This window comes from Anomaloglossus baeobatrachus, chromosome 2 (genome assembly GCF_048569485.1).
Source record: "Anomaloglossus baeobatrachus isolate aAnoBae1 chromosome 2, aAnoBae1.hap1, whole genome shotgun sequence".
Lineage (NCBI taxonomy): Eukaryota > Metazoa > Chordata > Amphibia > Anura > Aromobatidae > Anomaloglossus > Anomaloglossus baeobatrachus.
Genome location: NC_134354.1, coordinates 633857157 through 633880856, shown reverse-complemented (window position 1 = coordinate 633880856; position 23700 = coordinate 633857157). Strand labels below are relative to the sequence as shown.

The 23700-nt window shown below is 45.7% G+C and overlaps 1 protein-coding gene across 1 annotated transcript in view; it reads right to left on the bottom strand.

The window, feature by feature from the left end:
• The window catches only part of ITM2B (integral membrane protein 2B), a 100513-nt gene that overhangs the window by 43120 nt on the left and 33693 nt on the right, over positions 1–23700 (bottom strand). The window contains exon 2 of the mRNA XM_075336893.1: positions 18576–18704. Within this exon, the coding sequence (XP_075193008.1) occupies positions 18576–18704 (129 nt within the window). The remainder of the gene's footprint in view (positions 1–18575; positions 18705–23700) is intronic.

Sequence of the window (23700 nt, the reverse complement as noted above, 5' to 3'; positions counted from 1 at the left end):
ATACATATACATACATATATATATATATATATATATATATATATATATATATATATATTACATATACATACTGTGAGACTGTGACCGGGGTTATCTATGACGGCCGGTATGTCTCGCCCCGGTTGTGCTCACTCCATGATAGGAAGTAAATCCACTACAGGGTTAATGCTGTTTCCCTACAGGCTTAAGGAAGGGTTAAATGGAAACAGGAAGGAGGGCAGGTGTGCCGGGTGTGAGGGAGTGATCACATCTCCCTGAGTTCTCTGCCGGAAAGGCACAGATGTACTATTGTGGACTTTTTCTTTGGAATAAACCGTGTGCTGTGAACCTTGGTGCCTGGATCCCGTGTCTTCTGCAGCGCAGCCGACGACGCTACCTCACATATGGTGGAGAATGCGGGCATGACAGCCGGTGAGGTGTAGCATCCATCCCTGGTGACCCAGCTGCGCATGTCCTGGATTCGAGCGGCTATACTACAGCCCAAACCCGGCGACGCCATGGAGGACATAATAAAGCATTTGGCTCAGGCTAATGCACAGCAGCAACAGGCTAATGCACAGCAGCAACAGACCAATGCACACCTGCTCCAATCCTTGCAAGTGCAGGAAAAAAAATTCCAAGAACAGATGGAGCAGGCCAATGCACGTCAGCAGCAAGCCTTGCAATTGCAGGAAAAAAGGCACCAAGAACAGATGGTTCTCCTGGCCAAGTCGATCCGTGCCGGACCGGCAGCAACAACCCCGGGACCGGGTAACGACGGCAGCGTCCGGAAAGCGGTGAGACAAGCGTTGCAAAAGATGACCCCGGGTGATGATGTGGAAGCGTTCCTGGCGGTGTTTGAACGGGTGGCCGAACGGGAAACGCTGCCGACCCCGCAGTGGGCTGAGGTATTGTCACCCTATCTGACGGGGGAACCCCAAAAAGCATACCTGGACCTCTGTACCGAGGACGCCATTGACTATGTGACCCTGAAAGCCGAAATACTGGCTCGGTTGGGCGTGAATACCTATGTACGGGCTCAGCGGGTAAATCAGTGGTTCTTTGAGGAAGCCAAACCCGTACGCTCCCAGGCCTATGACTTGTTACATCTTGTAAAAAAGTGGTTGCAGCCTGACACTCTGAGCCCGGCGCAAATGGTGGAAAGGGTAGTAGTGGATCATTTTGTGCGCACTTTACCCGTCACCATTCAACGGTGGGTCGGACAGGGTGACCCGAGTACCCTGGACCAATTAGTGTCCCTGGTAGAGCGGCATGTGGCTACGCAGGACTTGATACGGGACACTGAGACTTTGCGTACCGCCCGTCGGTCCGGCCCCTCCAAGCCTAGGGCCAAGGACCCACCGCTGACACCGGTGCGGGAGTCCGCTACCGTCCCGTCTGAAGCCGCACCCTCCGTCCCTGAGGTCCGGAAAACTATGTACCCTAAACGACAACTCGTCAAGGGGGTGTCCTTCCCTATTAGATGTTGGCGGTGCCAGCGGGTGGGACATATGGAAGCCCAGTGTCCACTCACCACGGAGCCCATGGATTGTGGGGTTACCCGGCGGGGTTCAATGTATGCTCAGGTGGTGTGTACCGCTGACCTGGTCTACCCAGAGACTGAGCCCCACTTGTGCCAAATTCAGGTGAATGGATGTCCGGTTACAGGCTTGTTGGATTCCGGAAGCTTAGTGACCCTTGTGCGATCAACCCTAAGGGCTAAAGTAAAGGCCACAGGACGTACCGTGGGGGTGGTTTGCATACATGGGGACCGCCGAGACTATCCCACGGGGATAGTCACCATCACAGCACCTTGCGGTCAGGTGCAACATGAGGTGGGACTTATTAATACTCTTCCCTATGATGTGATCCTAGGAAGGGATCTGCCCTATTTTTGGACTTTATGGAAGGGACCTCCTAAGTCCCCTCAGATATTGGTCAGTCCGGGACCTGAGCCCTACAATCCTGAATCCGGGACGCCTGCCGTAGGGGTCCCCATGATAGGGACAGGATGTGAACCTGATAGGTCGCCCCTAGAGGTATTGGCAGGAGAGGCTGAGACGGTCGAGCCCATCCCGGAGTTGGAGGCGTCCCCGGATACGTTTGGGACAGCCCAACTCCAGGACCCTACATTAATACATGCCCGGAGTCGGGTGACAGTAGTTGACGGGGTGGCACAGCTGCCTGGTGCCCAGGTAAGATACCCCCATTTCGCTCTTAAGCAGGATTTACTCTACCGGGTAGATGAAATACGGGGCGTAGGGGTAGAGCAGTTGGTGGTGCCCCAGCCGTATCGCCGGCGGGTCCTCGACTTGGCTCATAAACACCTGATGAGTGGTCACCTAGGGGTCAAGAAAACGCAGGAGCGAATATTGCAAAGGTTCTATTGGCCCGGGGTCTTTGGGGAGGTAAAACGGTTCTGCGAAACCTGCCCGGAGTGTCAGCTTACCGCACCCCTGACCCACTTTCGCAGTCCGTTGGTACCGTTACCCATTATAGAAGTCCCTTTTGAACGGATAGGGATGGATCTGGTGGGGCCCCTCGTAAAGTCTGCTCGAGGGCACCAGCATATCCTAGTGATCGTTGACTATGCCACCCGGTATCCAGAGGCGATACCTCTCAGACATACTGCAGCCAAGCTTATAGCTCGGGAGTTGTTTGCTGTGTTCTGCCGGGTGGGGTTGCCCAAGGAGATCCTTACGGATCAAGGGACCCCATTCATGTCTAAAGTGACCAAAGAGCTATGCCGGCTACTCCAGATCAAGCAGTTGCGTACGTCTGTGTATCATCCTCAGACGGATGGTTTAGTGGAACGATTCAATAAAACCCTGAAAACCATGCTCAAAAGGGTGATTTCCAAAGACGGGAAAGACTGGGATATGATGCTTCCCTATTTGATGTTTGCCATACGAGAGGTGCCACAGGCATCCACGGGGTTTTCGCCTTTTGAATTGTTATACGGGCGACATCCCCGGGGATTGTTGGACCTGGCAAAAGAAACCTGGGAGCAGGAGCCCACCCCCCATAAAAGTGTGATTGAACACATTTTGGGTATGCAGAACCGCATAAGCGCGGTCATGCCAATTGTGAAGGAGCATTTACAGGAGGCTCAGGCCGCGCAAAGCAGCCGCTACAATAGACAAGCCACCGTGCGGACCTTTAATCCCGGGGATCGGGTGTTGGTATTGATTCCCACGGCGGAGAGTAAATTCCTGGCTCAGTGGCAAGGCCCCTACGAGATAAAGGAAAGAGTCGGGGTGGTTAACTATAAAGTATTGCAGCCCGGTAGGCGGAAACCTGAACAAATATACCATGTCAACCTATTAAAACCTTGGCAGGAACGGGAAAGCCTGATGGCTGTTTTTTCCCCACCTCCCTCCTCTTCGGGTCGTTCACATCCGGCTCCAGCGACCTCCGGAGAGGACGAACCGGAAGTAAGGATTGGAGAAGCCCTCACCAAGACACAGAGGCGAGAGGCCAGACGGTTGGTTCAGCAGAACCCCCGATGTCTTCTCCGAGCTGCCCGGTAGGACCAGTCTGATACGACATGATATTGTCACCGAGCCCCACCTGAAGGTACGCCTGAAGTCATACCGAGTACCGGAGGCTCGACGACAAGCCATATCGGAGGAAGTAAAGACAATGTTACGCCTGGGGGTCATCGAAAAATCCCGGAGTGAATGGGCTAGTCCGATTGTCCTAATACCAAAACCCGATGGCTCCTTAAGGTTCTGCAATGACTTTAGGAGATTGAACGAAATATCCAAGTTTGATCTCTACCCCATGCCCCGGGTGGATGAGCTGATTGATAGGCTGGGACAGGCGCGATATTTTACCACGCTCGACCTGACCAAGGGGTACTGGCAGGTGCCACTAACGGAGTCCGCCAAGGAGAAAACCGCTTTTGTTACGCCGGAGGGTCTCTTCCACTATGTTGTCTTGCCTTTTGGGTTACATGGCGCTCCGGCCACGTTCCAGAGGTTGATGGACTTAGTGCTGGAACCCCACCAGGCGTATGCCTCAGCGTACCTTGATGACATCATTATTTACAGCTCCGATTGGCAGACCCACTTGGAACAGGTACAAGCGGTGGTGGACGCGCTTCGAACAGCCGGATTGACAGCCAATCCCAAGAAATGTGCGTTGGGACTCACGGAAGCCCGCTACTTGGGCTACGTAATAGGCCAAGGAGTGATTAAGCCCCAAGTTAACAAGGTTGAGGCGATCCAGAAGTGGCCTAGACCCCTGACCACGAAGCAGGTTAGGGCCTTCCTGGGTATCGTGGGGTACTACAGGAGGTTTGTAAAAGATTTTGCGGGACTATCAGCCCCCTTGACGGACCTTCTCAAAGGCAAGAAGTCCGTCATGGTGCGCTGGACTCCGCAGGCCGAGGACTCCTTCCGGGCCCTGAAGGGGGTCCTGTGCGGACAGCCCGTTCTTGTAAACCCTGATTTCCGGAAGGAGTTCATAGTACAGACTGACGCCTCGGAGGTCGGCCTGGGGGCAGTGCTGTCTCAGGTGGTTCAGGGGGAGGAACACCCCGTCACCTTCTTAAGTAGGAAGCTCACCCCTCCCGAGCGGAATTATAGCGTAGTGGAGAAGGAGTGCCTGGCGATTAAGTGGGCCTTGGAGTCCCTACGCTATTACCTGCTGGGACGGCAGTTTCGCTTGGTGACGGATCACTCTCCACTGGTCTGGATGAGGTCCGCCAAGGAACGGAATGCCCGGGTTACCCGGTGGTTCCTTTCTCTGCAGAACTTCCGGTTTACGGTTGAACACCGGGCCGGTAGGTTGCAGGGCAACGCCGATGCCTTGTCCCGCGGCCCGTGTTTGATGGCAGGAGTTCAACCCCGCTCGCTTGAACTGAGGGGGGGGGGTATGTGAGACTGTGACCGGGGTTATCTATGACGGCCGGTATGTCTCGCCCCGGTTGTGCTCACTCCATGATAGGAAGTAAATCCACTACAGGGTTAATGCTGTTTCCCTACAGGCTTAAGGAAGGGTTAAATGGAAACAGGAAGGAGGGCAGGTGTGCCGGGTGTGAGGGAGTGATCACATCTCCCTGAGTTCTCTGCCGGAAAGGCACAGATGTACTATTGTGGACTTTTTCTTTGGAATAAACCGTGTGCTGTGAACCTTGGTGCCTGGATCCCGTGTCTTCTGCAGCGCAGCCGACGACGCTACCTCACAATACACACACACACACACACACACACACACACACACACACACACACACACACATACATACATACATACATACATACACTTTTTACTAATCCATAATAAGTAACATAGAATATTGTTCTAATTTTAAGCTACGATTCTATATTGTACAGTCATAGCCGAGTGTTGGCACCCTTGAAATTGTTCCAGAAAATTTAGTCTTTTTCCCAGAAAATTATTGCAATTACACAGGTTCTGTCATACATATGTTTACTTCCTTTGTGTGTATTTAAACACATACACTATAAAGGCCAATTGGACATAAGGTTACACAAAACCCCAATAACGGGCTGGATGAAATTGTTGGCAAATTTCCAAACTTGTGGGTAAACAACTTTGTTTCATATTCACCTGTGACAAGTAGCAGGTATGGACAATATGAAAATCACACCTAAAACCACATAAAAAAAAGGGGAGACGTTGACTCATTATACATGGAGAACAGAAAGGAGAAGAGAATTGTCTGAGGACTTGAGAACCAAAATTGTTGAAAAATATCAACAGTCTCAAGGTTACAAGTCTAACTCCAGAGATCTTGATGTTCCTTTGTGCACGTTGCAAATCATAAATCAAGAAGTTTACAAACCATGGCACTGTAGCTAATCTCCCTAGATGTGGACGGAAAAAAAAAAAACCTTGATGAAACATTGCAATGCTCAAAGATGTTTTGGGGTTGTTTTGCTGACTCTGGCACTGGATACCTTGACTGTGTGCAGGGCACCATGAAATCTCAAGATTACTAAAGGGTTTAGGGTATCAATGTAGTGCTCAGTGTCAGAAAGCTGAGTTTGCAGCCTAGGTCAGGTATCTTCGAACAGGACGATGACCCCAAACATCCTTCAGGAAGCACTCAGAAATGGATGGAAACAAAGTGCTTGAGAGTCCTGAAGTGGCCAATCAGTCATGATCTTAATCCCTTTGAACACCTGTGGAGAGATCTTAATTTGCTGCTGGGAGAAGGCATTCTTCAAAAAGGAGACACCTGGAGCAGTTTGCAAAAGAATAGTCCAACATTCCAGTTGCAAGGTGTAAGAAGATTGTTAATGGGTATAGGAAGCAATTGAATGCAGTTATTTATTCCTAAAGGTGTAAAACCAAATATTAGGCCTAAGCCACACGGCGAGAAAAACAGTGCGAGTGGAGTGCGATAAAACATCGCATTCCCCTCGGACCAATTCTAGCCTGTGTGTCAGCACACATGAGCGATTATTTTCTCAGCCCTAATCGGACTGAGAAAACAGTTTGTAAGCTGAGTCTCTTTCTCTCGCACCCATTCAAGTGAATGGGGCGAGAGAAAAATCGCACTGCACTCGCAGTACACCGGTGTACCGCTAGTGCAGTGCGAGAATGGCAATAGCCGGCTACGCAGTAGAGAGGGAGAGAAATCCCTCCCTCCCCTCATGAGTGCCGGCCCGCCCCCCGCAGCTGAGGTCTGCTCGCACGAACGGACCTCAGTAGCAAGGACACACGCATGACACTCGGCTCTGCTGTACTGCCAGCACGAGCCGAGTGTCATGCAAGTGGATCGCAGTAGTCCCCGTGTGGCCCCAGCCTTAAGTGGAGAATGGCAACATTTTTTTTTAAGGCCCACTCTGGGGGTTGGAGATGAAATTATGTCCAATATGCCTTTTTCCCTTTTTTTTGTGTTGTTCGCATACACTCTAAAGGAAAATAAAAAAAAAAACAAAAACGTGCATAACAAAACATCAGACATCTCTTCTCCTTTCTGTTTTCCATGCTTAGTGTGTCACACACAGACACAAAGCAAAGATTGAGTCAACTTCTCCACTTTTTATCTGGTTTCAGGTGTGATTTTCATATTACCCACACCTGTTACTTGCCACAGGTGAGTTTGACTGAGCATCACATGCTTGAAATAAAAGTTATTTACCCACAATTTTGGAAAGGTGACAATTTCAACCAGCCCATTTTTTGGGGTTGCGTGTATCACTGTCAGCACAAACTGTCCATCGATATCTCTCTTTCTATATATATTTTTATCCATCCATCCATCTATATTTAGCTTGGGGGGGGGGGGTGTTCTTAAAGAAAATAAACATATGTATAACAGAACATGTGCAGTTGCAACAATTTTCTGGGAGAAAATGCACTGGTCCAACATGGCCCTTAAAGTCCGTGCTCTTCACTTTAGCTTGAGGTTTCTTTTTGCTTACTGGTAAAGCACCAAATACCAGCTGTTCTCCACCGAGAGCTCCGACTGCTCAGATCATTTTACTGATGAATTTACCCCAAACAAAAACAAGGGCTAAACTCTGCACAACTCATCCTATAACGCTATGTGAAGCTCAAAACTGGATGAATAGAATTTGTTTTAAATTGAACCTAACTTTGTACAGTACAACACATTAGGAACATTAATCACAAAGTATTGTCTAGAGCTGACTATCCAAAAATATCACCCGCACCCCGAAGAGAGGCAATGAGGATTAACCAAGTTAAATTTTGGAAACACAATATCTCGAGGTACAAATAACGTACCCCCTACCTTTTTTGACTCATTTTCTGCCAATAACCCCTTTGGAAAAGGAATTCTTTCCTGGCTCTATTCCTCCTCTAACAACCCTCCAGACCTAGTAAAATTGCCCTTCATGACAGGATAAAAAAGTGACCCGAGTATCTCATACCTCCCGGAAAATGGCACCACTGCTATACTACGCTCACTAAAGGCAGCCATCAATCCTCCCCTCACAGAAACGGCAGTTAAACCGCTCCATAGAGCATATTATGTCCCAGCTAGGCTTAAACCTCTTTACCCACATGTTTTAGATTAATGCTTCAGGCTGTGGCATGACTGGAGATATAAAACACATGGTGGGACTGCCCAAGGGATCAAGCCTTCTGGAACAATGTAAAGCAGCTAATCCACAATACCTTGAGAAGCAACGTACATCCCGGTCCATGCACCCTTTTATTATGAGATAAGCCAGTGGGACTATCCAACAAATCATTCCGTCTCCTTTGCTACATGAAAATGACGACGAAAATTCACCTTCCCTCTCACTTATCAATTCAGGCAGTAAAGGTACCGTCACACATAACGAGATCGCTAGCGAGATCGCAGCTGAGTCACGGTTTCTGTGACGCAGTAGCGATCCCGTTAGCGATCTCGTTATGTGTGACACCTACCAGCGATCAGGCCCCTGCTGTGAGATCTCTAGTCGTTGCAGAATGGTCCAGGCCATTTTCTTCAAAGGCGATGTCCTGCTGAGCAGGACACATCGCTGTGTTTGACACTGTGTGACAGGGTCACAGTGACTGCTGAGATCGTTATACAGGTCGCTACTGCAACCTGTATTGTTCCTGTATCGCTGGTAGGATCTGACTGTGTGACATCTCACCAGCGATCTCCCAGCGACTTACCAGCGATCCCTATCAGGTCGCAATGTTTTCGGGATCGCTGGTAAGTCGTTGTGTGTGACTGGGCCTTAAGGGATAGGCTTGATAAGAGGTTATATGAGCGTATAGATGCAACACGGTCAGATAACGTAGAACATTTTCTGGACGTATGGACCCCCTGGGTAGATTCTTATCAGGATTGTAGCAACAACCTTTCTCAAGTACTGCGCCTATCCCCATCAGCCACCTCCGCCTTGAGAGGCCGTGGATACATAGCTTTGATCCCGATGAAACGGAATAGGTGCAGGTCAACTCTCCCCCTCTTCCTATCAATTCTCCTATACTTCTCTATTAGATTCTGTCTTTTTTTCTCTTCTCTCGTTTATTTTTCTCATAATAAAGTACTTTCACTTGTAGGAACCCCGGATAGGGGAAAGTATTATTTGCCTTGTTTGTATTGGATTGTTGAAAAATTAATAAAATATTTTAAAATAAAATGAACCTAAACAGCAGGTGCATGATGCCCGATCCACTGGCAGCATGCCTCAGACACCGGTTGTGAGATTCCAGATCTCTTCAGCAGGTGAAATAAGTATTGAACACTTTAATTTGTTACACAGGTTGGAGAAAAAAAAACAAACAAAAAAAACCTAGGTCCGTCAAGTTCAACCTGTTTCCAATTTTCTTTTGTCACTAAATTATCTTTAACCCACAATATTATGTGTACTGAGGAAATCAGCCATTCTTTTTAAAAGCTGTTATTTTGTCTACCATTACCACCTCTTGTGAAGGGCATTCACATTATGCCTACTCTAACTGTAAAGAACCCTTTCCTATGTAGCTGCTGGAATCGCCTTTTCACGTGTAATACCATATTTTTCAAGACTATAAGACGCACCGGACCATACGACGCACCCTGGTTATAGAGGAGGAAAATAGGAAAACAACATTTTAAGCAAAAAATGTGGTCATGACACACTTATGAGGGTAATGTCCCCAAATTCTCTACTAAGGTACTCCATCCTGGTAATTATCCTCCTGCCTTGTATATATACTGTATGTCCCTCATCCTGGTATAGCCCCCATCCTGCTATATACTGTCATCCTGGTATGTACTCTTATCCTGCTATATACTGTCATCCTGGTATGTGCTCTTATCCTGGCATATGGCCGCATCCTGCTATATACCCCCATCCTGCTATATACCCCCATCCTGGCATATGGCCCCATCCTGCTATATACCCCCATCCTGGCATATGGCCCCATCCTGCTATATACCTCCATCCTGGCATATGGCCGCATCCTGCTATATACCCCCATCCTGCTATATACCACATCCTGCTCATATACCCCCATCCTGCTCATATACCCCCATCCTGGCATATGGCCGCATCCTACTATATACCCGATCCTGGTGTATGGCCGCATCCTGCTATATACCCCATCCTGGCATATGGCCGCATCCTGCTATAGACCCCATCCTGGTGTATGGCCGCATCCTGCTATATACCCCTATCCTGGTTTATGGCTGCATACTGTGCCACACACAAAAAAAAAAGAAAAAAAAAAAAAAACTTTCATACTCACTTTTCTCGCTCCATGCAGCATCGCTCCTCCTCCAGTCTGTGCCAGCAGCAGCGCCGCTGACCTGTGTGGAGCCGTCCTCGATCCCTGCATCATTGGTCGTCCTCCTGTCAGCGCCGGCCGTGGCTGTGTGTGGACACATGCGCAGAGCGATGACGTCATTGCTGTGCACACCGCTAGTCTCCACACACAGCCGCAGCCGGCACAGACAGGAGAACAAGCTATGCTGCAGGGGAACAGTGATGTGTGAGTATACTGATTCACTGCACCCGGAGCTGCTGATGATGCGCGGGGGGGGCAGTGAATATAGCCGCACATGATCACTCCAGACTGTAGTTGCCAGGGGTGATCATGTTGTTTAGCATGTGCGTATTCCCCGCCCATGATGATGGGCGTGCATATGGAATGAGCAGGCCACGTGGTCACAGTAGGCGCTGGTGCAGCCTGCTCATGCCCCCGATGACCCACGCCACTGCAGCAGCCTCATTCCCCGCAGCCATGCCCTACATTCAGATTACAAGACGCACCCCCCCACACACACTTTCCCCCAACATTTGGGGGAAAAAAGGGAGTCTTATAGTCCGAAAAATACGGTAAGTGTCCCCTGGTCCTACTTCCCCTGGTCCTAATTATGCTCATTGGAAAAGGTATTTATACATAGAAAAAGGAGGGAGGGGGCTGACAAAAAAACCAAAAACAAAAAAAAAAAAAAAAAATCACACAAGACAACTTACAGGAGGTCTAATTTATAAGCTAAGAAAGCCCATGTTTACCAACTCTAATCATGTGGGACGCCTTGCATCCCTTGTAAAAAAATCAAGTTGCACAACTTTGAAATGCATAAACTTCTGAATATAATTTTTAAATGTGGAGCCCAAAACCGAATCCATAGCCTAGATAAGACCTTACAAGCGAGTTATACAGGGGTAACAATACATTAGGATCACAGGATTTTCTTTTTTATACACCCTTAAATTTTGTTTCCTTTTGCAGTTGCCGGCTGACATTGAGTGCTGCTGCTCAGCTTACTTGTGACCAGAATACCCAGGTACTTTTGTTCTGTAGTGCAGAGTTTACGTCCATGTAATATATATGCAGCAGTAGGATTACGCCATCCTAGGTGCATTACTCAACACCTATCAAATTTCATTTGCCAAGTGTCTGCCCATTCAGACATCTTATCCAGATCATTTTGTAATATTGTACTATCAAGGTCCGTTTTTAATATCCTACATAGTTTGGTGTCGTCAGCAAAGATTGATACTTAATGCTCAATCCCATCCACAAGGTCATTGATAAAAATTAAAAAGAAGAGATACTAGCAAAGATCACTGTTGGATCCAAATGTTGACAATAATATATCCCATTTAGAGAAAGTAATATTTTTGTAAGTAAAATATATTTATTTCTAAAAAAGGTACTATTGCCATAAATTTCTCACCAGATGTCGGTAACAACTCATCTAATCCACAGTAAAAAAAAAATCATACCATTGATGTCCATAAATTAAGTAATGTGAAATCATGGGAAGTGAAAGTACTGAACACAAAGAAAGGTGCAAAAAGCCATGGAAAGTCATGACACCAAATTAAATCAGTAATTGGAAAGCAATCCTGCTTACTGAAAAATAATGCCATATGGTTCAACTGATGGCCTATAAAAAAAAAAAAAAAGTGTGCTTCATTTTCAAGGTGCCCCATAAGAAACATCTCATGATGGGTAAAATGAGTGAGCTGTCTCAAAACCTTCACAACCATATTGCTGAAAAACATACTGATGGCATTGGTTATAGCATAATATCTGAACTACTGAAGGTTCCACTGAGCACTGTTGAAGCCATAATTAGGATGTGGAAAGAGCATTATTTCACCATAAGCCAGCCATGACCATGAGCTCCACTAAAGACTTCAGAGGAGTGAAAAGAGTTGTCCAAGAGCTGCTCGTGCAGAGCAACAGAGAGACCTAGAATCAGCAGGTACAATGGTTTGAAAGAAAACCAATAATATGCTCAACCTTCATGGCTTGTATGCACGCTCAACATGCAAGACTCCATTTTTTTAAGAAAAAAAATGTGCAGGCACGTTTTAAAGTTTGTTCAACAACATTTAGACACGCCTGTGAAATACTGAAAGAATATAGTCTGGTCAGAGGAGACCAAAAAATGAACTCTTTGAATACCTTAATATACATTGGAGATCAAAATTAGAGAACAATGCATGATCACTTGCTTTCAGAAATACTGTAATCTACACTGATCAACATTTGAAGGTTTTTTTTGTAAGCCGTACACCATGCCTCTAGAACAAAGTTTTACAAAAGATACAAGGTTTAAATAAACATAAAACCTTTTTTTTTGCCCAAAATGTGATGATCATAATTAGAAAACAACAATAACTAACACAGAGAAAGATAATTTTCTGAAGGTAACAGCAGTCACCAATTAGTAGGACGTTTACAGGCCTTTGCTTTGATTAACTTCAGCACATCTGCGGCCACAGGACATCACTAGTCTCTCACACTGCTCTGGTGCGATTTTGGACCACTCTTCCATCCACTACCACAGATCTTTGACTGTTATGGCCAAGAAACCCACAACTTTGTCACCAAGGATTTTCCAGAGGTTTTCTATTGGGTTTAGGACTCTGGGCCGGCCATTTCATGGTTTTAATGTATTCTGTTTGAAGAAACTGCTTTATCCGTTTTGCTGTGTGACAGGGAGCATTGTCCTACATGAAAATTACTGGCTGATTGTGGGGTGAACACAGGTAAGGAACCCCGTGTTTTTGAAGAAGGTTATGATACACATTTGCATTCACTCTGCCATGTAGCTGTATGAGAGGCCAACTCCTGCTGCAGAAAACATTCCCCAAACCATGACACTTCCTCCACCACCTTTCACTGACTTTTGGGTCCAGTCTTTCCCTAGTTTGTGGATGAACATAATGTTTCCCATCAGACCTAAATCATTTAAACTTACTTTCATCACTAAAATGAACTGTGGATTACTTCTCCTCTGTCCGAACACAACATGCTCCTCATCAAAGATGAGCCTTGCCTTTTGATTCTCTTAGAGGTTTGGTCACTGCAGAGTGGGCTTTCAGTCCAAATGCTCTTAAACATCGTGACACTGTATGACGAGACAGATCCTTACCCTGCTCAATGCTGAACTGGCGAGCAATTCCAGCTGCAGTGTTGAACTGAATGTATATTCTCTGCATTATCCGGTCCTCTCTTGCATTTGTCTTTTGAGGGTAGCCAGACTTCTTGGGGGACTTGGAAGAGTTTGTGATGTTGTAAAGATGCAATATTCTCAAAATCACAGACTTGGAATGACCAACTTCTCTTGCTGAGGCTGATAGGGTCATCCCTTTGGCGTTCATCTAGACAACCTGCTGCTGGAGGGTTTCAGTCACTTTGAAGTGGCACCCTATTTTTGCAAAGTCAGTGCAAATTGGAAAGATAGGAGCCAGTTAAATAGGGTTTTTCTAATAATTAAGGAAATTAGCACCAGGTGCCAGATTAACACCAATAACTTGCAGGCATCTGAAAGTGTTCTCTAATTTTGAACCGTGTTCTTCATTATCTTATTTACATTTTTACTATGTGCTTTTGAAAAAAAATAATTACATAAGCTTAAAACACTGCTAGTTTACTCATGTTAGGATGACACAATGAACTGAACATTTAAGAAATTGTGTGTTCTCTAATTTTGATCTCCACTGTACATCATATTTGGAGGCCAAAAGACAATGTATACCGCCCCCAAAACACCCTAGAAATAGTTATATTTGAAGGTGGGAACATCATGGTATGGGGTTGTATTTCAGCATCGGCAAACCATGTAATTGAAGGAAGGCTGAATGGACAAATATACATAGACATTCTTGATAAAAGTCTGCTGCCATCTACCAAAACCATAGAGATAAAACGAGGGTGGACATTTCAGCAAGATAATGATCCCAAACATACAGCCAAGGAAACCCTCATTTGGTTTCATAGAAAAAAAATAAATCTGCTAGACTGACCCAGCCAGTCAAATGAGCTGAATCCAATGGAAGATTTACAGAAGCAACTAAAGATCAGAGTTCATAGAAGGAGCCTACGGAGCCTTGAAGAGCGTTTGTGTTGAAGAATGGGACAAAAATCACACTAGAGCAATGCATGCAACTAGTCTCTCAATACAGGAGGAGTCTTGAAGCTCTCACCAACAAAGGCTTTTATACGTATTAACTAAAAATTTCAGTAAGCGTGTCCAATACTTTTTCCTTATGTCATTTCACATGATTACCCAACTAAAATTTACTACTGACTTTATTACATTTTCCTAAAGAGAATCTATCCTCAATTTTAAGTCAAAGTGCTAATAGCGCTAACCAGAATACTGGAAACCTACCACATACTTTTTGCCTCTTCACTATGCTACAATAAATCATATGTGGTTATCTGACCTCTCTATATGATCCTTGATGAACTGGCCCAGAAATCTTAGGGTACGTGCCCACGATCAGTGTTTGCAGCGTTTTGGACACAGCGTGCTTCAGCTGCATCCAAAACACTGTTGTACAGTACCAGCACTGTGGATGGGATTTCTTTAAATTCTGTGCCCACTGTGCTAGTTGTTTCTGCAGCAAACATTGACCTGCGGTGCGTCTTTCCAGACCGCAGCATGTCAATTGTTTGCTGCGGAGGACGCACGCGACTCTGTAGGGAGAACACAAGCGGGAGACCTCAGCGCACTGAACCCTGATTGTGGGTACCAAGCAGGTCAGGAACCGGCTGCGTCCAGGACACAGCGAGTCCTGATCGTGGGCACATACCCTTAGATGGTGTCCCTTCCCTATACTTACTACTATATCACTTAAGGAAAATGACAAGTAGCTGGCTGTTTTGGCAATATTGCTGCACCGGTATAACAGGTGTATGGACCTTTTTACGTCTATGATACACTGAAAGAGTTTGTATGTTCTCCCCGTGTCAGCTGAGAGTTCCATCTGCGCACGCACTGACTCCGGGCACCATCATCTGAACCCAGAGCATCTGGGACACCCGCCGCACCGGCCTGCTCCATACAGCCACTGTTGCCGACCAGCCACCTTCCCGCACAGAGGCAGCTGTCAGCCAACCGCGCAAATTCTTGACCTCCCGGTAAGCTATAGTCGGATTTTAAGACGCACCCCTCATTTTCTTCCTACATTTTTTTTTTATAACCCTTCTTAAAATTTCTCATAATCTTAAATTTAATAATTTCTTATAATCCAAAATATAAAAAGGTATTCCTCCCATTCCCAAAAAGCCTTGACTTTTTATTTCTGAATCGGCAAAGCCATTTGGAGCCTTGTTTTTGTAGGACGAGACGAGTTGCTGTTGTTAATATCTGTAAACAATTTATGATGTAAATGCACTGGAAAAAATTGCCAAGTGGCATGAAATGGTGAAAAAGATGCTATTTACAACATTGTTTTTTGTTTGCCTTTTTTATGCCGTTTACGGTTTTAAAAAAAATTGTTTTGACTATTTTGTTTCTATCGCCGTTGTAAAAGACGTAGCATTTTATGTTCACCATCATTGGAGCTTTTTTTTTTTCCTTTTTTGTACTCTGGCTGTTGAACTGATAATACTAAAGGCCGCTTTACAGGCTGCGATATCGGTACCAATATCGCTAGCGTGGGTACCCGCCCCCATCTGTTATGCGACACGGGCAAATCGCTTCCCCTTGCCACACAACATCGCCCAGACCCGTCACACATACTTACCTGTCTGGCGACGTCACTGTGACCGGCGAACCGCCTCCTTTCTAAGGGGGCGGTTCGTTCAGCGTCACAGCGACGTCACAGCTGCGTTACTGAACCGCCACCCAATAGAAGCGGAGGGGCCGAGATGAGCAACGCCCACCTCCTTCCTTCCGCATAGCGGCCGGGAGGCAGGTAAGGAGAGGTTCCTCGTTCCTGCGGCGTCACACATAGCGATGTGTGCTGCCGCAGGAATGAGGAACAACCTCATTACTGCTGCAGTAGTGATTTTTGAGAACGGACCCCCATGTCACCGATGAGCGATTTTGCACGTTTTTGCAACGATGCAAAATCGCTCATAGGTGTCACACGCAACGGCATCGCTAATGCGGCCGGATGTGCGTCACCAATTCCGTGACCCCAACGAGTTCGCATTAGCGATGTCGTAGCATGTAAAGCCCCCTTACGTCTAAAATTGTTATGATTGCGTATTTTAATTTTCTTTTGCAGTAGCCCCCCCCCCCCCCCCCAAAAAAAAATACAAAGTTTGACATTTTCCTGTTAGGGTTTAAAATATGCATTAATTTTATATATCGACAGATTGAACTTTTATGGCTAAAGTGGTGCCAAAATATGTCAATTTTATTTATTTCTTTGTCTATATTTCTTGGGGGAAAAGGGGTAGGTCAATCGAATATATGTATGTGGTTTCCTCAGTGTTTTGAACATGTACTGCTTCTGCATCCTGTATGCGAGTTAGTTTTGTGACCTGTGGCAGTAAATACAGCTACCTTTTTTCAGCTATATTTTTTGTTACACTTTTTGATGTTTTTTGCTTTGGAATTTAAAAAAAAAATAAATACTCTATTTAATTTTTATATTTACTGTTTAGTCCCCTTAGGGTACTCGAACCAGCGATCATCTGATCGCTTAGGCTCCTTTCACATTGCGTTTTACCTTCCGCTCACAGGTCCCGTCAGAGCATCCGTCTGAACCGCCTCTCCCCCACTCTGCAAAGCGTGTTCCGGATGCATGCGCCTGACAGGGCCATTCACTGTTATGGAGCGCACTGCGTTAGCGTGTGCTCTGTTTTGTGCCAGTTTTTGCATATATACGTTTCTGCAGACGGACACCCGAACGTAGTCCACTACGTTCGGGTGTCCGTCTGCAGAAACGTATATATGCAAAAAATGGCACAAAAAGAGCACACGCTAACGCAGTGCGCTCCAAACAGTGAATGGCCCTGTTGGGTGCATGCGTCCGGAACACGCTTTGCAGAGTGGGGGAGGGGCGGCTCAGATGGATGCTCCGACGGGACCTGTGAGCGGAAGGTAAAACGCAATGTGAAAGGAGCCTTATACTATAAAATACCACAGTATTGCAGTATGTAGTGTAAATTGAGGTTTCCTATGAAGTTCAGCCTAAATCTGAGCTTTACCAAGTACCAAGATGGCAGAGATGGTATTCTTCAGCAGGCCCTCAGTTGCCATGATAATCTATCAGTGCCTTGTGACCCCATTGTGAGGAGCTAGAGTGCATGTGTGGTGCGATCGATGGAAGCCAGTACGCAAACGCTATATTTGTACACCACCGTCCTAGATTGACGCTGGCATGTAAATGGTTAACAGCAGCGATCAGAGCTGACACAGATGCTTAATACACACCATAATCGACTTCTACCACATGTGGGAGTTCTCCGTTCCTGTGCAGTCCCAAACACTGACTTACATGACTCACTTTGGGATACGGGGTTAATAAGTTCTTAAGGAAATGCTCTATTATTATTATTATTATTATTATTATTATTAATAAAAAAAATAAAACAATATGTACTGGACTTTTACTGAAGCTTGAAGCACATGTTCATTCTTTCCCCAAAAGTGAGCAGAGAGGTTTAGCAAGTAAATAGTGCACATCTTGATCCTACAGTTAGTGGCGAGTTGTCAGAGACCTCCATACAGAGGCCCCCATAGCCCAGGCTAGTTACGTCTGCACATACCTCTTCAAGCTCGCTCAGATGCTGTGCTGCTGCTGTAAGGTGCTGTGTGAAAGGGGACATATTCTAAGTTATTTTACAACACAGACACCAGTGCAAACAGAACAGAAATATATAAAATATTAGGACGAGCCGCCGCTCACATGACAACAGGAGCTTTAGATCTTATACCGTCATACTGTGTACTGTGACTTTTACTTTAACGTCAAATGTGACAAAGTTGTGTAAATCTAGAAGTGAAAATAGAACCACTGGGAAGATCATTCCCGCTCGGCCATAGTAATTGGCCAGCGTGCGTCCCTTACTAGGAGCAGACAAACGCCAGCCCCATAAACATGCATGCCCAAACATCTGAGCGTGCATGCTTTTTGCAATAGGAAAAAAGGCATCTACCAGAGCCCGGTCAGCAGCTAATGCCGGCATGAAACGAAACCCTAAACAGCAAAATGCTTTCTTTTGATGGAGGACTGTCCACATCTACGTTTAGTATCATGTGTATGGTTATGAAAAGACTGCACTATTGCTGAAGACTAAAGGTTTTTTTTGTTTTTTTATTGCTAAAGACTAGATGTCAATCAAAGTTTAATACTGGTCCCTTGTGGATGGAAGACCAATGGGTTCACTTTTTCCATATATAATTGCTCTGTAGTTAGCGTCATTCAGTGCCACAAGCAGAAGTTGTTGCAAATAAAATAAAAAAATTACCTGTGAAACAAAATATCTGTAAAGGTAAGCACCACCCAGCACGATGCCAGCGAGCATGAAGGCCAACCCGAAGCACATGCACCAGCACCAGGCCCGCCTCTGTCCAAGTGGTACAACTTCCTCCACCTCCTAAAAAGAAAAAACAAAAAAAAGTATTTATAAGAAATTATTGAATGCAGAGTGATCCAAACGTTAAGTTATTCACATTAGTCTATATAGAGCCAGTGTTAGAAGAGGTCTTAGGCTATGTGCCCACGTGTGTGTGCTCTGCACAGCAGCGCAACGTCACTGCATGTGCGCTTCAGAGATGCGCACATTCAGAGCTTCAGACATGCGCTCTGGATGCAGCCTCTCCCATAGACAGCGCGGGGGCTGCATGCGGAGCGCATGAAAGAAGTGACATGTCACTTAGGCTATGTGTGCACTTACCGGATTTTCCGCGGATTTGCTGCATGTTTCGCTGCAGAAAATGTTCATAACATCTCTGCAGTGAATCACCAGCAAATCCTATGGAGAAAAAAAATCCTGTGCGCACTGGGCGGAATTTGACAGCTGCATGTTTTGCTGCGGGAATCCCGCAGCAAAAACAAGTGCATGTCACTTCTTTTCCGCACATCACTGCGGGATTTCACTCCATTGACTCCAATGTTAATCGTGAAATCCCGCAGGGAATAACGCAGGCAGCAAATTCTGTGCGGTTCACTGCGTTTTCCTGCGTTATTCCCTGCGGTATTTCACGGTTTACCTCCGGTAATGTACATCGCCTGTCTGCGGTTTTGCAGGGAAGTGATGTCATTACAGGAAGAGGAAGCGGAGCAGAGAGTAAACACACACATCACACACACACACACACACACACACAGAACACAGAAAGAAAACGGAAATATAGAAAACAAAGAACGTGGGCTCCGCTGTATATTTACCGTCCAGCCGAGGTAAGCACACAGCGGCGGCCCGGTATTCTCAGGCTGGGGAGGGAGAGGGGCAGGGATAATGTCCCCCGCCTCCCTCCCCCTCCGGCAGCCGAGAATATCAGCCGCAGCTGCCCCGGCACTGTCGCATGCATTAAGCGGCACTACCGGAGTGTCCTCGGCTCTTCCTGCCGCCGTGTAGCAGTGGCAGCAGGGTAATACAAGGGGTTAATGGTGGTGGATCACCGCCATTAACTCCAGGCTTGATCATGGCAGCGTCTATGTGACAGCTGACATGATCAACCCGTAAGTAAAGTGAAAAAAACACAGAAAAATCCTTTAAAACAAACAAGCCTCGTTCACCATTTTATTAACCCCTCCCGTACCAAAGCTCCGGCGTAATCCACAGCTCCGACGTCCTGCGCTGCTTACATCCAGCCGCGACTGTCACAGACACAGCGCTGAATGAAAGCAGCAGACAGCAGAGGTAATTACCGGTCATTTCCCACGGCCGGTAATGTGAACTCACTGCCGACCGTGGGAAATGCAGCGATCTGTCATCTATCTATCCCTCTGTCTGTCTATCTATCCCTCTATCTATTCTTCTGTCTATCTACTATCTCAGAATTAAATGACTTTTTTTTTTTCAATGTGCTTTATTGCATTGAATGCAATAAAGCACATCCCAACCCGCATGCGGCAAAACCGCGGCAATACCGCGAACAATACCGTGGTGAAACCGCAGCAAACCGCATGCGGTTTGCCGCGGTTTTTTACCGCGGGTGCGGTAATCTTTAAGAGCATGCGGAATTTTCTCAAGAAAATTCCATTTCCCAGTGCGCACATAGCCTTAGAACGCAGCGCTTCGGCAGCAGCCGAACCGCTGCGTTCTAATACGCCATGTGGGCATGGATTAGGCACAATCTTCATAGATTGTGCAGGGGACGCAGGACGCATGCAGTTACGCTGCGGTGCAGATCGCAGCGTAACTGCATGAAAATACGCTACGTGGGCACAGAGCCTTAGGACGGATTCAGATGTAACATGCTCCGTATACAAGCAACTATGCGTGGACGAGCCACAGACTTTTTTTTTTTTTTTTTTTTTTTTTAAAGACTCCTACTTCCTGATCAGCACGGTGGCTCAGTGGTTAGCACTGCAGTCTTGCAGCGCTGGGGTCCTGGGTTCAAATCCCACCAAGGACAACATCTGCAAGGAGTTTGTATGTTCTCCCCGTGTTTGTGTGGATTTCCTCCCGGTACTCAGGTTTCCTCCCACACTCCAAAAACATACTCAAAAAGGAACATAGATTGTGAGTCCCAATGGGGACAGTGTTGCCATTGTATGTAAAGCACTGTGGAATTAATAGCGCTATACAAATTAATAATAATAATAACGATGATGATTAATAATCATCATCATCATCATCTTTTAGGGAATATTTTCAGCAGTTTTCTTAGCAGAGGCAGGGGTACAATGGCAGGTAACCCTCTATAAATAGCTGACCCTGCTCCTCTCCCTTCCCAGTAACCTTAGCACTCGATTATTAGATGCTTCAATACAAAATATTGGGTCTTGGTCTGTTCATTGTGCCTAATATACGTGTAGAGTTCATGAAACAGGAAGATAAAGTCTACAATCGTTCCAGTGGAAAATTACAATATTTCTATTTTTTAATACAGGACATGTTCTGCTGATACATTGCATTTAAAGGTGAATTTCATACAGAAACTAATCAATCAACTGGCTGTAAATGTTAGTTCTATGAGATGGTTACTCCTGGGACTCGCCAATTACTAAAGCAGGAGACCCTGATCCTTCTGAACTCCATTACCACAATTTGGAGTTTTATAAAAAGCCACAGTAGAGCAAACACACTGCTGTGCCCTATTACCCCATGATGGGGATGGAAACACCATATTACTGCTGACACGGAGACTTTCTATACCTGCATTACTACCAGAAGCTTCTAAAGACATCGGATGGGGTCGCAAGGCAGGCAAACTTTAAATTAGAGCCGAGAATGGATCACCGCTTTAGGTTATGTGCACACGTTGCAGATAATCTGCATGTTCCGGCAGGACAAACAAACGCTACGGAAAAACCACACTTTTTATATCTTTCAAATGGTACAACCGCAGGAAAAAAACGCAGAAAGAATTGACATGCTGCAGTTTTTTCTGCAACAAAAAAAAAAAAAAATCCTGAATGCGTACACAGCACCTCAATTCCCAGACTTAGCCGATATCGGGATATCCTTCCAGATTTCTAAAAATCTACAAGAAAAAAAAAAAACCATGGCGCAAAAATGCACCGTGTGCACACAACCTTACTTTGGTACTGGGACATTGATTAAAAAGGGCCTTGTGTTTCCTTCTTATTTTAATGTATTGGACCGTGTGCTTTAAAAGTCAGAAATAATTAGTTTTGTAAACTTGTGGAGTATAGATTGCCGTATAGCACAGTGTTAGCTCAATGCTTTGATTTTTGGCTGTCCAAATCAGTGCAGTAGAACACAATGCACCACAGGAACTCAACCGCACACTTGGGACATGATCTGAGGCCTGGTTACAGCCAGCAGAATTAGGCTAGGGCCCCACTTTGCGTTCACCTACTTGCAGTTCTAAACGCACGTTTTGGGCTCAATTGATTTGACCAAAGTTGCCTTTTTCAGAAATTTAGCGCTGAAAACGCATGCGTATTTACAGTGTTTTAGATGCGTTTTCAGCGCCATTTACATGCTTTTCCACCTGCGTTTTGATAGATGTGTTTTGAACATCATGACACTGCTAAATAAAGTTTAAATAGTCAAACTCAATAAAAAAAAAATTGGAAAAAAAGAAACAAATCTATTTTGTGAAAATAGATTAATTTAATGAAATTATAGCGGTAATATGACATTTAATGGAAAAATAGCAATAATTTATTAAAATTCTTATTTTTAATTGTCGGACTATGTGTGTAAAGGGACATATGAAATAATTATTTTGATGTCCAAAAAGCATGCGTTTCTGAAGTCCTAAACCCATGTTTTCTGCACTGGAAAAGCAGGAAATTGCTGGAATCTTGGTTTTTGCCATTTCTCATTGACTTCAATGTTAGCAAAACACACCCAAAATGGCAAAAACAATTGACATGCTGCTTCTTTGAACGCATGGTTTTTGCCACAAAATATGCAAATTAAACGCAGCGTTTTAAAACGCAAAGTGTGGTCTAGAAATCCACATTTTCCATAGACTTTGCTGGGAAATCAAAACCCATGCCTTTTGGCAGAAAAAAGGTGCTTCTCAAAACGGACCTAAAAAGCACCAAAAATGTAGGTGGAAACGCAAAGTGCAGTCTTAGGCTATGTGCGCACGTTGCGTAAATTCATGCAGTTACGCTGCGCTTTGTAGCGCAGCGTAACTGCATGCGTCCTGCGTCCCCTGCACAGTCTATGGAGATTGTGCAGGGGCCGTGCGCACGTGGCGTTTTAGAGCGCAGCGCTTCGGCTACTGCCGAAGCGCTGCGCAAAAAGAAGGGACATCTCACTTCTTCCGTGCGCTTTGCCGGCAGCTCCTGCTCCGTCTATGGCAGAAGCTGCAGGCAGAGCGCACGTTCTCGCCGGCACCATGCGCATCAGAATGGAGCTTTTCAGCTGCGCTCTGAAGCGCACCTTTTACGGTGCTGGGCTAGTACGCAACGTGCACACATACACGTTGCTTTTTTTTCAGCGCGGAAAAAAAACGCACCCTCTGGCAGAGGGGAGAATTGTAAACAATGCTTTTTGAGAAACAACGCATCGAAAACGCATGCGTTTTTCATGCGTTTTTTAGGTGCGTTTTTTAAGACTTGTCAGTGTTAATAAAGTTGGTTGAACACAGACCTTTGGAAAAAAAAAACCTGTGATGTCATTTCCTTCTCCACATTCTGTTTGGATAAATGGGAGGGCTTGGAATGGAAGGAGCACCATTTGAATTTTGGAAAAGTTGAAATAAACTTCGCGCACCATGTCACATTAGCAGGGCCCCTTTGGTACCTATACGTCAGAAAACCCCCACAAGTGACCCCATTTTGGAATTTGCACCCCTCAAGGATTTTATTCAGGAGTATATTAAGCATTTTGAATCCACAGCTACTTCCCCCAAAATGTTGCTGTAGCAACAATATTCTCACTTTTAGGCCCGTTTCACACGTCAGTGAAAAACACTGGCGTTTTTCACTGGCGTGTAAAA